Source organism: Rattus norvegicus, chromosome 20, assembly GCF_036323735.1.
Source record: "Rattus norvegicus strain BN/NHsdMcwi chromosome 20, GRCr8, whole genome shotgun sequence".
NCBI lineage: Eukaryota > Metazoa > Chordata > Mammalia > Rodentia > Muridae > Rattus > Rattus norvegicus.
The window spans coordinates 1,670,001-1,687,500 of NC_086038.1; the positions used below are offsets into that span (position 1 = coordinate 1,670,001).

At 44.8% G+C, this 17,500-nt stretch overlaps 2 protein-coding genes and 1 pseudogene across 4 annotated transcripts in view; 1 reads left to right on the top strand and 2 right to left on the bottom strand.

The window, feature by feature from the left end:
* Nucleotides 1-1,711, bottom strand: part of Trim31 (tripartite motif-containing 31) — a 13,326-nt gene extending 11,615 nt beyond the window's left edge. The window contains exon 1 of the mRNA NM_001106376.1: nucleotides 1,066-1,711. Within this exon, the coding sequence (NP_001099846.1) occupies nucleotides 1,066-1,479 (414 nt within the window). The 5' untranslated portion in view covers nucleotides 1,480-1,711. The remainder of the gene's footprint in view (nucleotides 1-1,065) is intronic.
* Nucleotides 1,712-10,553: 8,842 nt separating this feature from the next.
* Trim40 (tripartite motif-containing 40) overlaps nucleotides 10,554-17,500 on the top strand; it is a 10,570-nt gene continuing 3,623 nt past the window's right edge. Inside the window, exons 1-2 of one of the 3 annotated variants that reach the window (XM_063279327.1) lie at nucleotides 10,554-10,882; nucleotides 11,539-11,956. In XM_063279327.1, coding sequence (XP_063135397.1) covers nucleotides 11,618-11,956 — 339 coding nt within the window. In that variant the 5' untranslated portion in view covers nucleotides 10,554-10,882; nucleotides 11,539-11,617. Of the gene's footprint in view, nucleotides 11,957-17,500 lie in introns of all 3 variants that reach the window. The other 2 variants (XM_063279326.1, NM_001009175.2) reach the window with 2 other exon arrangements.
* Nucleotides 12,882-13,805, bottom strand: Ppp1cb-ps1 (protein phosphatase 1, catalytic subunit, beta isoform, pseudogene 1; annotated as a pseudogene).

Below are 17,500 nucleotides of genomic sequence, written 5' to 3' on the forward strand. Positions count from 1 at the left end.
TTAGCAGTGGCTGGCTGGGAGAGGAAAAAAACGATTCCTTGAAGGTTATAAGTAGACTGAAAGGTCTGGACTTGAATGAGACCTTCTGAGTTAAAATTTGCATTCGACAAAGAATACACATGGGGTGGCTTCATGGCCCCCACTACATATGTAGCAGAGGATGGCCTTCTCTGGCCTCAGTGGGAGGGGATGTGCTTGGTCCTGTGGAGGCTTGATGCCCCAGAGAAGGGGGATGCTACAGGGGTGATGTGGGAGTGGGTGTGGGGAGCACCCTCTTAGAAGCAAAAGGGATGGAGGATGGAGTGGGGGACTCTTGGAGCGGGGACCAGGAAAGGGGATCTGGAAGGGGGGGTGATGTTTGCAATGTAAATAAATAAAATAATTAATAAAAAATTTGCGTTTAAAAATTAGTACATTGTTATTAATTGTGTGGTCAAGTTCTGCAGAGTGCCATGGTTTCTCTGTCTCTGTCTCTGTCTCTCTCTCTCTGTGGTGTGTGTGTGTGTGTGTGTGTGTGTGTGTGTGTGTGTGTGGTGTGTGTGTGGTGTCTGTGTGTGTGTATGTGTGTCTCTCTCTGTGTGTATGTGTGTGTGTATGTGTGTGTGTGTTTGTGTGTGTGTGTGGTGTGTGTGTGTGTGTCTCTCTCTGTGTCTCTCTGTGTGTATGTGTGTGTATGTGTGTGTGTGTGTGTGTGTGCGTGTGTGTAAGAGTCAGAAGACAACTTTCAGGGGTGAGTTCTCTCCTTTTATCTTGCATGTCCCAGAGAGCAAACATTTTCTCCTTCTATGTGGGTCCTAAGGGTCAAGGCCAAGTCTTCTGACTTAGTAGCAGGCACCTTTACCCTCTGGGTCATCTCACCTCCCCCAGAGTACTATTCTGATTCTTCTTCTTGCCTTGGTTACAGACTGGCATTTTCTAGAACTCAGTTCTTTGAGCCCACCGGGCCTGGCTATCAATGGTCAGCTCAAGCACAAAGAGTACAGCAATGGATGTCAATCAACTGGAGTGCCTCCCAGTGAACTCTACCCTGCTGGGCTGGGGATGGAGTAGGGCCCAGGTGCCTACCTTGTAGTTCTGGACAGCCTCATCTATCAAGGTGACATCGTGGAATTTGTGGTCCTTGGAGTCACGACACACTACGCAGAGGAGCGCCCCATCCTGCTCGCAGAAGTAATATAGCTTTTTCTTGTGCTTCTGACATCTTGCCTCTTCCTTTTCTTGTTGGATGTCAGCAGGATCCATAGTCTGGATCTTCTCTGCAAGACTAGCCAGCAGCTTATTGGGCCTGAAAGTATTCTTACTCACAGAGCACTTGCAGAGAGGACATAGGATATTTTCTGACGTTTTCCCAATCTGATTGATACACTTCAGGCAGAAGTTGTGCCCACAGTCAATGGTGACAGGATCTTGTAGAATTTCCAAGCAGATGGGGCAGGTCACATCCTCCTGCAGTTGGCTGGCCATCTTTGGGTCTGCCATGACAGAGCAGCAGGGCTAATCTGAGATGTGAAAGCCCAGAAATCCAAGGCAGACACTGGTGCTGGGAAGGGAGACGGAAAACAGGAGACGGAGGTTGAAGAGTCTCTCAATGGGAGGATTAGAGGAGGACACGGGAAGAGAGGGGGTTAAGTCAATAATGACAGAAAAGAGTCAGACCTAAATGGGGAATATTCTAAAGAGAAGAAAACAGACGGTAAGCCCTCCCTCACTGTCTCTCAAGAACAGATACTGCCAGTGCCTGCTGTCTATAAAGCAAAGCAAGACTTCCTGGACCTTGGACTAATTAAACATATCTTTCCAAAGCAGTTTCAGAGAACAGAAGAAGGAGGTGTCAAAGTCCATTCAGGTGCCATCAGGGAGTGGAACAGCTCACCGGCAGGAAGGCACGTTACCATCAGATCCCATTACAGATGGTTGTGAGCCACCATGTGGTTGCTGGGAATTGAACTCAGGACCTCTGGAAGAGCAGTCAGTGCTCTTATCCACGGACCTAGCAGATCTCTTACCCCACACCCCACCCTGCCTTCTGTTGGGTTTTCCTCCCTATCTCTTGGGACCCCAGCGTCTCTGAGCCTTCCTCTGTCTCTGTACTTCTCAGAACCCCCAGCTTGCCTGACCTGTGGCCTTTATCTCGACAAGGAAAGTATTAACCACTGTCACCCACAATCCCTCTGGTAGCTCAACACTTCTTAATCCTTCTTAATCCTTCCTCCTGCTCTTTTGTGCCCAGGAGGACAGTACTCCTTCCTCCCTCTCCTTCCGCACTTCTGTCATCAAAAACCAAACTGTTAATTTTTAAATAAGAACATTTTAGATTTATTTATTTATTTATTTATTTATTTATTTATTTATTTATTGCACACGAGAGTTTCGCCTGCATATATACACGGACACACACATACACATACACATACACATACACATACACATACACATACATATACATAGTGTGCAAGCCTAGTGCCTATGGAGGTTAAAAAAAAAAAAGATAGCTGGCTCCCCATAGAAATTGGAGTTGTAACTCGTTGTGAGCAGAAATGTGGATGCTGGGAGCTGACCCCGGATCCTGTGTAACTGCTCTTAAACATTAAGCCACGTCTTCAGCCACCATTTTTAAAGTTAGGATGCAATGTAATGGGCTTCATTATGAATCTTGCCTCCCGTCCTCCTTTTCCCTCCGTTCTTCACTTTCTTCCTCTCTGCTGCTGGCCTGAACTCAAGACTTTTCCCCTGCTATGCAAGCCCTCTACCATGGAGCTCCTGCTAGGGCAATTTCAAATGTCTATCAGGAGGTCAGAAGTGGGGAGGACACCCTCCCTGGAACAGGAGTTCCAGATGTTTACGAGTCACTATGTCTATACGGGGAGCCAAACGCGTGTTTTTAACCATCGAGCCATCTCTCTGGCCCCTTATTTTTATAGCACATAGTTATTGGGGGTTGGAGGAGGGGAGAAAACACACTGAGCTCAGTTAGTATTAACTGTATGCAAATGGTATGGGACCACCCACGGGAGCAAAGGGCACTACAGTGCCACAACCCCAGTAACTACCAACTGCCAATAGCTCTTCAGTGTGAGACAGGGCCGTAGGAACTCTTTCCCATTAGGTTGGAATATTGACTGGCCTGGTCTTGCACAGGCAACCACTGAGGTCACAAGGCAAGGCCATTGTCAGGTCACAGAGGGTGTGGGGGAATTTTATGGCTATATCTCCTTTGGGCTATTGAAGGCTATTGTCCCTTCTCATTTGCCAGGGACAGTCTCCGCTTCACCTTTGTCCCATCATAAACATCGACAGCCCTTCCTCTCCTTCTCAAAAGTATCCACTCCTAACGTAGAGGTCACGTTGATTATAGCAACTGCTGAGAGCTGAACACGTTCAGAAAGGCCACACCTTACTGGCCTGTCCATTTCATCTGCTTTAAGGCTGAATTAAAGCAAATATCTGTGGAAGATTCTATAGCTTGCATTAACACTTAGCTGTCAGATCTAGAGGAAAAATATTTTTTCAAATTAAGTCGTTTCTTTAATTTAAGAATTTTGTCAGGGTTTGGGATTTGGCTCAGTGGTAGAGCGCTTGCCTAGCAAGCACAAGACCCTGGGTTTGGTCCCCAGCTCTGGAGGAAACAAAAAAAGAATTTTGTCTTCAGTGTTGCTATGAATAATTTTTTTATGTGTATAGGTATTTTGCCTGGATGTTGTCTGTGAACCACGTGCAATACTCGTGGAAGCCAGAAGAGGGCATCTGGATCTCCTAGAGTTGGAGTTAGAGATAGATGGTTGGCTGTGAGCTGCCCCTTGGCTACTGGGAATTTAACCTGGTTCCTCTGTTAGAGTGGTCAATGCTCTGAATCACTGATCCATATCTCTAGCTCCCAGAATTTAATTTTCAGGCAAGTTTTGTTTTCTTTGTATAATGCTTTAAGAAACAATGACAACTGGAAAACCCTGGTAAGAGTGACTCTAACTTTTTTTTCTCGTATTGTTTCACTTAAGTCTTTCTTCTAAGTCATCGATATCTGTTGTCCAGGAAACTGAGCATGTTTTGGGGTCACCAAGAATGTGTAAGACCCAAGGCACAAAAGATAGATATGGCTATCATCCCAGCACCGGGGAAGTAGAGGCAAGAAGATTAGGAGACTATTCTGAACTACATTTGACCTTGTCCCATAAAATAAAAACAGGGCTGAAGAGATAGTTCAGTACTGAGTCCACACTGCCCTTGCTATTTCTCTCCAGGATCTGTTTAGAGATTTTTTTTTTTACATGAGATTTCGGTACGTTCTGACTTTTCCCTCTTCAGGAAACCTTACGTTTTTCTGTTGAGTACTGAAGGTCAGTGAGCTGTGTATTGTTAGATCCGCCTAGCAATGCTAAGGTGTATTGTGAGTCTTTCTTCCGAGATGCAAATATTTTATCATAAGTCAACAAGAACTCAAAGGGTCCCGTGTACTCATGAAGCTCATCCTTCAATCAATCCTTTAAAAACATAGAATGTGTGGGCTGGAGAGATGACTCGGTGGTTAAGAGCACTGACAGCTCTTCCAGAGGTCCTGAGTTCAAATCCCAACTACATGGTGGCTCACGACCATCTGCCATGGGATCTGATGCCCTCTCCTGGTGTGTCTGAAGACAGCAACAGAGTCATACATTAGAAAAAAAAATAGGATGTGTTTTTGTTTTTTTTATTTGAAGTCAAACTCTTTAATTTGGTGTTTCTCAATCTGTGGAAAACAGATTTTCCTTCTGGTCTTAGGAACTGAGAGACTGCCCCTCCATAAAATTACAATTATGAAATAGTAACAAAAATAATCTTGTGGTTGGAGGGTCACCGTAATATGAAGAACTGTATTACAGGAAACTGTATAAAGAACTCTATTAGGAAAATTGACAGCCACTGCTTTAATTTAGTAGGTTACTATCCTGTTAGGAACTGAAAAACTTTTTTCTTAAAAAAAAAACCTTTTGTGTCTGTGCATGTGTGTGCAGGAGTGCATATGTGTGGGTGTCTGTGTATGCATACCATATGTGTTAGTGCCTGTGGAGCTCAGAAAGATGAGTCCAATGCCTTCAACTGGAGCGATAGGCGGTTGTGAACCAGCTGATATGGGTGCCGGAAACTGAACTTCAGTCCTCTGGAAGAGCAGCCAGCTCTCTGAACTGGTGAGCCATCTCTCCGGTTCAGGATACTTTGTTATAATAATCTACAATTTTTGTTATAATTTTTGGCATCACAATAACCTCCACAGAGTTTACGTGAGGACTGTAAGAAGTAGTTGTAACTCATGATATACACACAGTCTTACACATTGCACCGTAGACTCCTGAGGAAGAACCTTTTTGACTGGAACACTGATGAGATTGGTTTATCCACAGATCTATGGTGTCTCGTGTCACAGGTCCTCTGACTTTACCTTTTAGTCTCCGGTGTCAGGTGAGGTGTCAGCAGGCAGCATTATTCTGGAAAAGCCACTTCTCTGTGGAGTCAGCTGTCACTAACTCAGTACACACGCACCAGGCGCCTCAGTAAATGCAAGCCACACACAGGTCCTCTTTCATTGCCCTCAGCCTGAACCCTAAATGCCAATCATTACCAGGAAAAAACCTGTTTGGAATGAATCAGCAAACACAACTATGGTTAGAATACATTTCACAGGGCTGGAGAGATGGCTCAGCAATTACGAGCACTGGCTGGGCTTCCAGAGGTCCTGGGTTCAATTCCCAGCAACCACATGGTGGCTCACAACCATCTGTCATGGGATCTGATGCCCTCTTCTGGCGTGTCTGAAGATGGCTGCAGTGTACTCACATACATAAAATAAATAAATCACACACACACACACACACACACACATGCATGCACACGCACACACATACACACACTGCGGATTTTATAAAAATCAGCTGACTGTGTGAACATATAGTGACGGCCCATCTAGGGCCTTGTGAGGACTTTGGCTGTGGATGCCACACACAGCCGTGACATAGGGATACACATCAGCTCTTTCCAGGCTCCTGCTTCTGTCTGACACCTCACCAACCTTATTCTGTGCATTTGCTAACTCCCTTTGCTGCAGGCTCAGTGAGTTTGAAAGCTCACCTATTGCTCTATGTCAAGGAAGCGTGTAATAGCGTACCCTTACGCTTTTGTTGACACGGGTGTGTCTGACAAGCCAGATGATCCTACTAGTTCCACTCCAGAGGCAGGGACGTCCCTCTTTACAGCATCCACCACCCAGATGTCCACACCGCTCCATCTGTTGTGCTTTCTGGACGTCTCCTAAGACCGTAAACGAGGATTGTTTATCTAGCGAATGACTAGTTACCTCAATATACTTTGAGCTAATTGGATTTTTGTTTGTTTTTGTTATAGTGATAACACTTAAAATCTGTTTTCAGGCAATTTGAAGAGACGACTGTGGCCACCTCGGTTTTGTACCACAGCTTCCTGATTGTCTCCTAAACGGCGAGGTCACAGGCGTGCATGTTCTACCATCCCCTGATTCATTTTGGTCAATTATAATTGCTGTTGTTGGCTTTGGAAATCAACCTGTTGTAGCTCAGGCTGACCTCCAACTCACTATATAACTAAGAATGTTCTTGAACTCCTGCCTTTAACTCCTTAGTGCTGGGATCACAGACGAGAGCCACCTCAGCTTGAACTCAGTTTTTCATACTTCACTCTACCTGATACCACTGCTAAGTGTTTGAGTTTCTTCCTCCAGGTCGTTGGGTAGAATTCAGGAGCTTCTGCCAAGAGCCCTCCGTGTCTCCTGACTCCCAAGAGCTGCCTCATTTTTCTGGGATCTTTATGCTCAAACTTAGAGCCTCAAACCTTTCTGTAGTTTCCCTAAGTGCCCTCCGGATTGTGTAGCTGTATTCAACATGTTGCCTGGCAGTTCCCTGGAGTTGGTGTTTACATTTTGGATAGAGGGTGGGGGTTTATCAAAGGACACAACTGCAGAGTAGCTAGGATTTCTCACAGGTACATTCTCCTCCTCGGTCCGGCCTCAGGTTGGCCTCCAACTCAAGATATAGGTAAGGATGACCTTGCACTTTGGATCCTCTGACTTCCACCTTCTAAGTGGTGGGATTAAAACTATTCATCCATCCTGCCCAGCTTTATGTGCCGCTGGATATCAAACCTCATGTCTGCTAGGCAGACACTCTACCAACAGAGTACCACAGACCTCACAGCCAGATTTGTTCTTTTTTGTTATGTGCATGTGTGTATGCATGTGTGTGTGCTTGTGTGTGTGCATATGTGTGTGTGCTTATGTGTGCGTGTGTGTGTGTGTGTGTGTGTGTGTGTGTGTGAGTGTATACTAACCATGCCATAGCCTATATGTCATAGGAACACGTAAAGAACAGAGGACAAACTTCAGGAGTCTGTTTTCACTTTCCATCTGGTTGAGACATGGCCTTGTCTCTTCTGTGAAGAGTACTCCAGGCTAGCTCCTGAAAGTTTCTTATCACTCTACTGTCCCCCATCTTGCCTTGGGAGTTCTGGAATTGCACATATGCACCACCACATCCAGCTTTTAAAATGTATTCTAGGGATGGAAATGTGATGATCTGGGTCATCAAACTTGTGTGACCAGCATTTTTATTCACTGGGTCATCTCTCCAGACTCAGCCATAATTTCTAAAAGAAACAGCCTGGGAGCCTCGTGAATAGCTCTACATAAGAGCACTTGTTGCTCTTGGAGAGAGGACCCATGTTTGGATCCCAGCACCCACATGGCTCACAATTGCCTATAACACCAGTTACAGAGGCTCTTAGAGCCTCTTCTGATATCCATGGACATTATGCACAAGGTACACATTCACACAGATAAATTCAGAGAGGGAGAGGGAGAAGGAAAGGAAAGGAGGGGGGAAAGAGAGGTAGAGGGGGAGACACACACACGAGAGAGAGAGAGAGAGAGAGAGAGAGAGAGAGAGGGGGGGGGGTGGGGGGGGAGAGGAGTGGCAGCAGCTTTCAACCCTTACAAGAGGTTCTGAAGCCAAGTCCTAACTTGGGAGGCAGCACCACCTACTGTCTGAAGTAGTCATGGCTGAAGGAGTCATGGCTCTATTTTGGGCAGATTTTCGGGTAATTCAGGCTAGAACAATCTAGAAGGTACACTGAACTTGAGCTCATGAGATGATGTCTAAGGATAATTATGTATAAAGTTGATAAGGAGATCAAAACAGGAATCAAATGGGGCTAGGGGCTGGGGCGGGGTTTCAAAACCCCATTAACTAGTAGTTAACTAGTGTGGTTAACTACAAGAAGGAGAGCGAATTCTGAGGCTGGCCCTGTTTTGTTCACTTCACTGTACAAGGAAGGAGTGTGATTAAGTCCTTAAGTGAATTAGATCCTCTAGCCACACAGTTTCCCTGTATCGGAAAAGGAACCAGGAAACAGAAATTATTTTGCTTTAGACTTTTATTTTTTATTGAATTTTTTAAAAATATATTTGCATTTCAAATGTTATCCCCTTTCCCCATTTCCCGTCCATAAACCTTGTATCCTACTCCCTTTGCCCCTTCTTCTATGAGGCTGTTCCCCGACCCATCCACTCAACCCTTCCCCCCTCCCCGCCCTGATATTCCCCTATACTGGGCTGGGGGGGAGGGGTTCGAGCCTTGGCAGGACCAAGGGCTTCTCCTCCCATTGGTGCCCACCAAGGCCATCCTCTGCTGCATATGCAGCTGGAGCTATGGGTGTGTCCATGGAAACAGAAATTCTTAAAGAAGAGTGGCTTTGTTTAGTTTGGCCCAAAGAGAAAGAAAAACTCTTTCCTTCTCTTCTATAGCACTCTTACAAATCTATAACAGAAATAAGCAAGGCCAGGGAACACGCATCTGTTAATTTATGTAGATTTATAGGAAGTGAGTCCAGTAGAGCTGTGGGAACCTCCTTTTCCAACAGGAGGCTTCATCCTTTATCTCCGCCACTGTGAGGCTCCTAGAAATTCTTTGGGGTCTGTCTTAGTCAGGGTTTCTATTCCTGCACAAACATCATGACCAAGAAGCAAGTTGGGGAGGAAAGGGTTTATTCACTTACACTCCCATGTTGCTATTTATCACCAAAGGAAGTCAGGACTGGAACTCAAGCAGGTCAGGAAGCAGGAGCTGATGCAAAGGTCATGGAGGGATGTTTCTTACTGGCTTGCTTCCCCTGGCTTGCTCAGTCTGCTTTCTTATAGAACTCAAGGCCACCAGCCCAGGGATGGCACCACCCACAAGGGGCTGGGCCCTCCCCTGCTTGATTACCAATTGAGAAAATGCCTTACAGCTGGATCTCATGGAGGCATTTCCTCAAGGGAGGCTCCTTTCTCTGCGATAACTCCAGCTTGTGTCAAGTTGACTCACAAAACCAGCCAGTACAGGGTCCATTAGTCTGGCAGCCAAAGGGAAGGATACCCTGACTCTCTTTAGATGGCCCCCCCACCAGAATCAAAATTCTAACATGGTCAGAGATGCGGAAGAACCAGTGGCCATCAGAGAGAATCCAAGGGGAACCAGTAATGATCCTAAGTGTCAGTCATCACTTCGCGTGTAAGCTGATAAAATATCTCGAGGATTCGTTTAGAATTGTCAGTACAAATTCGAAAAAAAATCTGAGCCATAAGGCTGGGGATGTTCCTCAGACGCGGGGTACCTGCCTGGCATACATGAAACCCTGGGTTCAACCCCCAGCACTGGTGACTCATGCCTGTAATCTCAAAACTTGAGAGGCGGAGGCAGGAGGATCAGAAGTCAAAAGTCATCCTTGGTTACATAGAGAGCTCAAGGCCATCCTGGGTTTCATGAGACTCTGTCTCAACGGTGACCATCCCCCTGGCCCCCTCCCCCCCCCAAAATGAGAAATGCTGCTTGTTACAACAAGCATGACGACAGTCATGGTTAGGCTAACATAAATCCATTTGGTTTGTATTCTGACAACTTAGACGTTTCTCTCACAGGGCTGCAGAGCCTGAAAGAAACTAGGCTAAGTTTACAGGGCATAAAACGACGGGGAGATATAACTCTGCCTCCCCCAATGCAGCGCGGGCAGCTGCCTTTGTAAGGAGGGGCAGTGAAACTACCCAGGGCATCAATGAACACCGCCTTTGGGTATGTCAATAAGGGTATTTCCAGATAGACTTAAATAAGGAGGGAAGGCCTGCATTCACATGAGTGGTGTTGCTCCGTGAGCTGGGACCTCAAGGGGGACGTGAGAGAAAGCCAGCTGAGCCCCAGCAGGTATCTCTTTCAGCTTCACGATACACCCAGATGTGAACAACCACCCTACGGTCTTCCAGCCACTCCTACCTCCACGCCTTCTCCTCCATGATGGACAGTAGCCTCAAACGTAAGCCCGGATAAACCCTTCCTCCCTTAGCTTACTTCTTGATGAGTGTTTGGTCACAGCCATCAGAAGAGTCATATATACCTAGTGGTATCCCCCAGGCACCATCACTGTTGAAGCTGGGATCGTTAAGGACAACTATGGGAACCGTCCCCAGCGTCACCCAGGTGTCATGGTCGTGTGACTCATCTAGAGTTTGTGGTTCCACATGTTCTCGGGGCTCATTCTACAAGTTGATGCGACTTGCAAGGAAGTTCTGTGAGATTTGCATTAAAGGCGCTGAAGACTTTCCTCTTCCCCAGAAGAAAAGATGGCCACACCCTGCAACAAAGTCCATCTTGCTGCTTACTGAGTGCAGCTCATGTGTATCTTTATCTTCCTGATAATTCGGTGTTGAAGCAGGGAGAGTCACTTCACCTTCCCCCTAGTTTTATAGGCATGTGAGTATAGATCATTGGCAAGATTCAAGAAGACCGGCTCACCTGCTGGTCTTCTCCCTAGGTCTGGAGACCAAGAAAATGAAGTTGAGAAGGAGAGATTTGAGGTAGGGGTAGTAAGAGATACTTTGGGGAGGGTGCTCAGGTAAGAAATGGGAGGAGGAAGAGGAGGAGGAAGAGGAAGAGGAGGCACTTCCTTCTTTAGGTCATCCTTGGAAGTTGTTTGAAAAGAAAGGACAAAGAGTAGCCTCATATGCTCTCTCCCTCTCTCCTTCTCTCCCTCTTTCCCTCCCTCCTCCTTCCCTCCCTCGGTCACTTCCTCCCTCCCTCCCTCCCCCGCCCCCTCTCCTGTTTTCTTTCTCTTTCAACGTGACATCATTGCTGTCTTGGAAAACTTGATGGTTAATAAAGAGTCACTGACAAGGTTCCACCTCAAGTGGTTGGTGGTACCACACAGTAGCAGTGAACCCTGTAGGGTACCAGCTCAGGAGGAAAGCATAAAGCTCTGGCTGAACTCTCCCTACCAGCCACACAGTAGGGACAGCTTGTCAGTGTGTGTCATTGATAGTTTACTTCTGGCCATGACAATAACGAGGTGGCCTAAAATTTAACTTTGAACTGTAAGAAGATTCCACAGAAAACTCTCAAAACAGAACTGGGGTTTGGATCACCTGTACAAAGAATATAGAATATTCTAGACTCTCTGATACAGCGTGGACAGTGGCTTGAAGTCCAGGCCTGAGTCCGCTCTATCTTGCTCCAGATCCGCTTCCACTGAACCCTCTCACCTGGGACTATCTGGCCTTCAAAAGATCCAGTGGGGAGACTAGTGAGGTGGGACCATGGTCCCTCTTGACAAGGACAACCAGGACATTTGTCCTATCTGCCTGGATCCCCTGAAGGAGGCTGTGAGCACCGACTGCAGACACCTTTTCTGCCGCATGTGCCTGATCCGGCACATGGATAAGGCTTCGGTCTCCGGGGTTCTCAGCTGCCCGGTCTGCAGGAAGCCCTGTTCGGAGACAGTCCTTGGAGACAATTACATCTGCCACACTCACCAGAAGAGGGTGTGCAGGTTCTGTGAGTCTAGCAGACACCTCCTGTGTGAGGAATGCCTCCAGTCCCCCGAACACCGGGCCCATACTGAGCTCTCCATTGAAAATGCCATCAGCCACTACAAGGTAAGACTGTGTCACCGTACTGGGCCCCTTCCTAAGCTCAGATTCTCACAGGGGATTGGGACCTGTAATTGACATCTCCTTTGAGTTTTCTGGGGCTTTGGTCTTTGCTTTTCTGTGTACCTCTATGCTAATATCAGGGTTTCCAGGCCTCTGTGAGTTTATAGGTGATCCTACCACAGTACCACAGTGATGGTGAAGACTCAGGAAATATGGGCCACTGTGTTTACTTAGGCTACACTAGATAATATACTAGTTAATAAGATGCTGCCCTAGACAATAGGATGCTGTACTAGATAATGTACTAGTTAATGAGATGCTGTGCTAGACAATGAGATGCTGTGTTAGATAATGTACTAGTTAATGAGATGTTGTACTAGAAATAAGAACCACTTCTTGACAAAGATTATACGGTTCCCTGGTGGATGGTTCTAGAAGCTAGTCTAGACATGCAATCAAGATTTACTTGTGCTGTTATCTTGCAAAGATTTGAAACCTGAAAACTCGTACAAGATGTCCTATTTCCCCATTTCCTTCCTTCCCTGATAATGACTGCTGTTTCTCGTTTTATTTATTTATTTGTCTAAAAAGTATCCATGCTTTTGGTAGTAAATTTAGACAACACTAAAACTCGTGCCATGGGATAGAAGACTACTGAGGGTAAAGGAGTGTGTAACCAAATTGCATCCCCTGAGTTTGATCTCTGGGACTCATGGTAGAAGGTTGGTAATGATTCCCACCACTGTCCACTAACTTCCACACAAGCCCTACAGTGCGTGCCCCTTCCAAATAAATAAATGTAAAAAATTATAATGAATCTCTCCCTCCTGTTTTTACCTATTCACAGTCTTCAGAGGTAACTGGCATTGGGTTTCTTTTGATCTATCCTTCCTCAAAATACCAGTATGTTTTTAAAACACACACACACTAGTTACCCAGATGAGAGCATGAAGATCCGTCTGTGTGAAGTGGTTTTAGTGTTGCTTGGTTGTTTCATTATTTTGGGCTTGTTTTGTTTTGTTTGTTTTTGCTAGAATAATGGCATCTACTTTTCCTGTTCTTCCCTAACCATTTTAAAAAGTGAAAATGGGAAGAGCGTTAAAGACGTTCACCAACTATTACTTGCCTTCACTCATCTACTTAAGTAACTGTTGGATCTTACTAAGAAAACTGATGCCTCATAATAAAAAGGAACTTTAGAGGCTGACAGGTTTTAAAAATATACAAACTACTTGATCCAGTGATTTTAATCAAACAGTTTGACTGGGCAAACTTTGCAGCTGACAATGATGATTTCGCTTTTTACAAATTGCCACTGATTTGGATTTGTGCACTCTGACCTTTAATTTATTGATGCTCTATTGTGCAGTAGATTTCATTTAAGATAAGGCTCATGAAAACTAGTTGGTGATGTGATTATGTGGTACCTTGGCTTTAGGTTTTAATTCAAACGAGACCCCTTTTGGCATGCTTAACTTTCTGGTATTACCCTCTCCTGCATTGGTTTTGGTTTTTTGTTTGTTTGTTTGTTTTTTGTTGTTGTTTGTTTTTTTTTGTTTGTTTTTAGATCCACAGAACATGAGAATCCTTTGTGAGGAGCCTTGAAAAGCTGGCTCTTCTTTCCCTCTCTCTGTGAAGGATGTGTTTAAATGAACGCTGGTCAGTGGGACATTGTCACCTCTGAGCATTGGGTGCTACATTGGCTAATAATTGCCATGTGAATGTTGTTTTTGACTGTAAGGCTATGTCACTAAGGATTTTTACTCTGAGCTTTCATAATCAAAGCTCATAATGTGTATAGATATGATTTGTAGTGAAGTATAGTAGCAATAATTTCTTCACATTAAAAAAATAAAGTGGATTTGTTATGTTACATTGACATAGTAACGCCATCAAGAGTCATGGAGGGTCCAACTTTTCTGAATTTAAACAGGGCATCAATGTATTTCACTCTCTTGTTTCTTACAGTGGATATCTGACAGTAGTAACAGGGAGAGAATTGTGCTCCCTCGCATTCTTAGAAGCCCTCTGACTTCCTCTAACTGGCAGGGTCATCCGTAGTTTTACATATTAGAGGTTGTGTGTTACAAACATTTTTCTACAGTTCCAAGGCTATTTGGAGCCGGCAGACCAAGATTAAGCCTGTAACCTATTGGCACTTCTGGGGCATTTGGTATTTCAATTAGGGGAACTGATAAGTCTGTTGACCATGTCTTCCCCGTGAACGCTTTTTAAATCCAACGTTGTTGGCCTAGAGTATCAGGGTAGGACATCTGAGGGTCTTATTCACTTTCTTCTTCAGAAAACACCGCTTGAGAGACAGCTTGGGGAACCGCCTTTCATTATGTGTGCTAGAGGAGAAACAGCAATACATCTGTGCTTCTAAATGTTCGTTAAGAATATGCTGTTTAGAAATATTTTGTTATGATTTTCATTGAAGTTTTCTTTTTGTTGTTTAATAGTTATATGTTCTTGTTACAATTTTCAATTTTTAAATACTTTTAAATATTTATATTAATTCATTTAACCCTGTTCTGTTGTTAATTGCATTCCTTAAGAATAAAAATTGATTTTTTTTTATCTGTTGAAAAACACACACACACACACACACACACACACTGAGAGAGAGAGACAGGCAGACAGACAGACAGACGGAGAGACAGAGAAACACACACTAAGGATGTAGCTCAGAGGTAGAGTTGCCTGCTTGACAAAAATGAAGCCATGGGTTCGATCCTCAGTACTTAAAAAAAATAAAAATAAAAAAATGAATTATTGTGTGTCTATATGCTGTGTTGGTCGGGATGTGTCATGGCATGCACATGGAGGCCAGAGGACAGCTTTGTAAAGTCAGTTCTCTCCTTTTACTATGTGGGCTGTAAAGACCGGGCTCAGATTGTGAGACTTGGTGGCAAGTGCCTCTACCCACTGAGCCATCTTTCTGCTCCTGCCACCTTTTCCTATGTCTTGTTTTTACCATCTAAAAATGTGTTTTGGACATTTCCCCATTTTCCCCCCATCAATGCATCCAGATCTCTTGGACATCTTTCAACAACTGCCTTTTGCCTGGCCCCATGAGTAGAGCAAAAGTTAGAAAACCAGATTACTCACAGGCTATTGTTTTTAGGTTACACAGAATGTCATGATGAATATATTTTAGCGAGTGTTTTGGAGAAGTTAAAATATCCAAGATAATTCTGGTGAAAGTATAAGCTAGAAATGTAACTTTACCTTTTCCAAATTATAGCAAATTGTCCCACCACCATTTGTCGAATCCTCCATGTAGATCTTGTCCTATCCTATTATTCCTTGTATCCTGCCTGCGTGCCAACCCTCCTCTTCCTCCTTCTCATCTCCTCTTTTTCCTTCTTTTTTCCATTCTTCTTCCCTTCCTCTTCCTTCTCCTCTTCCTCCCATAGTACTAAGTATAAAAATTAAACCTGGGGTCTTGTACATGCAGGCAAGGTAATCATGCTATGCTAAATACACAGTCTTCTCTTTTCCTTTTTATTTTGAGACAGAACCTTACTTTTTATCCCTGTGCTATATCCTCCAGAGTAGCAAGACTGCAGGCATTTGCCACCAGATCCACCATGTTAAGCTGCTGTATATTTGTAATATGGCCAGGTTCTTTTTTTTTTTTACTTTGTGTAATTCAGTTTATTTTTACTACATGGTGCCTGCTATATGTGCACAAGTGTTTTGCCTGCATGTGCGTCACATGCATGCCTGGTATATGAGGAGGCCAGAAGCCATCAGGTCCCCTGGAACTCGAGTTACAAGCGGTTGTGGGCTGCCATCTGGGTTCCAGGTCCCCTGCAGGAGCAGCAAGGGCTCTAACCACAGAGCCATCGCTCCAGCCCCATTGTCTGTTTGTGTTCCTCCAGACAGAACCTTACTCTGTAGTCTCAGTTCTTCTGTAACTGATGGCAATCCTCCTGCCTTAGCCTGCTGGGTGCTGGAATTACAGATATTTGTTACCACACTTAGCTTTTCTTTTTTCGCCATTTTGCCCAGCCCAAAACTTCTTGCTAGGTTCCATCATTTTCTTTCCAAACCTTAGTTCTTTCTTTCTTCTCCCATTCTTTTCACAACTAATCATAAAACTCAGTTCTAGGGTTTGAACTCAAGGCCTCACATGCTATACCTCCTTCTCAGCATTGGTCTACTTTTCTTGTCAGTTACCCAGAAGATTAATGAGTCAAAGGCATACCTTGTATACCTGCTAATCTGCTAGAAAAACCTGTGTCATCTGGGGATGTCAAAATGGACAATATGTCAAAATGGTTCTGATATTTCCTTATGATGTCATATCCTTAAGATGAGTTCTAGTCATCCAATGTCTCCCGTAGAGTGGCCTCACCCATTCCCCCATCCTGCTGTCTGCACACTGTGGTTGCATCCCCAGCCCCAGGATCCCAGTCTCTAACTCCCCTCTGCTTCAGAAGTTCTGAGCAAGCGTCTATCATCATCTAGCTTCTATCTAACTTCTGTTGTCAGCCAGATCTGCATACTAATGCCCGAGACTGAGAATGACCGTTGCCAAGCAGATACACAACCTGAAGCTTCAGGGACATCATCATGGTGGAAGCCAAAACTGACCTCTCCCTGTCTGCCCTGTACATACTTCCCCATCAGGTCTTTCTATCCAAGAGTGAAGGCTGAATACTCTTTTATCTTCTTTTCCCTTTTTTTTCCCTTGTGGAGCTGTGGTTTGAGCCCAGGGCTCCACACATGCCAGGTAAATGTTCTAGCACCGAACTCCTTCCTCAGCCCTGAAGGGTAAACTTCCAAAATCTTTCAGATAGTTGGCTTTTAAAGAACGTTGTCACCTTTTGTGGAACAATAGACGAGGGAGTCTAAATCAAAATTGAATGTACAAGATGATTCAGAAAGGTAGAAGAGTCATGTTCTACTGTGACTATTAAGTCTATAGTAGGGGAGCAGGGCTTCCCATGAGTCAGGTGTGCAAGGTCAGGGCTCCTCCATTGTTGAATGATTAACTCAAGTCTGTGCTGTCTGTAAGGTGTCATGCCAGGCATTGGGAGGAAGGGCAAAGGTGATTCATGACTTCAAGTCCACGTGTCAGTAGTAACAGGAAGTGTAGAAAAATGAATACGGATACTTGATCTTATAAGGTAGACAGTGAGCGTCTGCTGGGCGTACGTAAACAAAACCAACCGCACTTATCAGAAAGGCGGACGAGAAACCGAAAGAACTGCAAATGTTTATGATCTTAGAAGGAGAATAATCGGTCCTTCCTAGAGTGACCAACCAAGGCCTGGCGAGAAGTGACTCGGAGGCTGAGACCAGACAATGAACTGCACCAGGACGAAGACAGGGTGTGGGGAGCAGATGCAGAATCCAAGTTCAGGGAGAATTTATAGTTAGGGTTTGTTTAAAATTTCTTTAATTACTTTCTCACGTTCGCGTCCAAAGTAATGGTTTGGAGCCAGGTGTGGTTGTGCAAACCTTTAGCCTCAGCAGTTAGAGGCAGAGTCAGGCTGATATTTGAATCCCAAACCAATTTGAGCTACATTGTGAAAC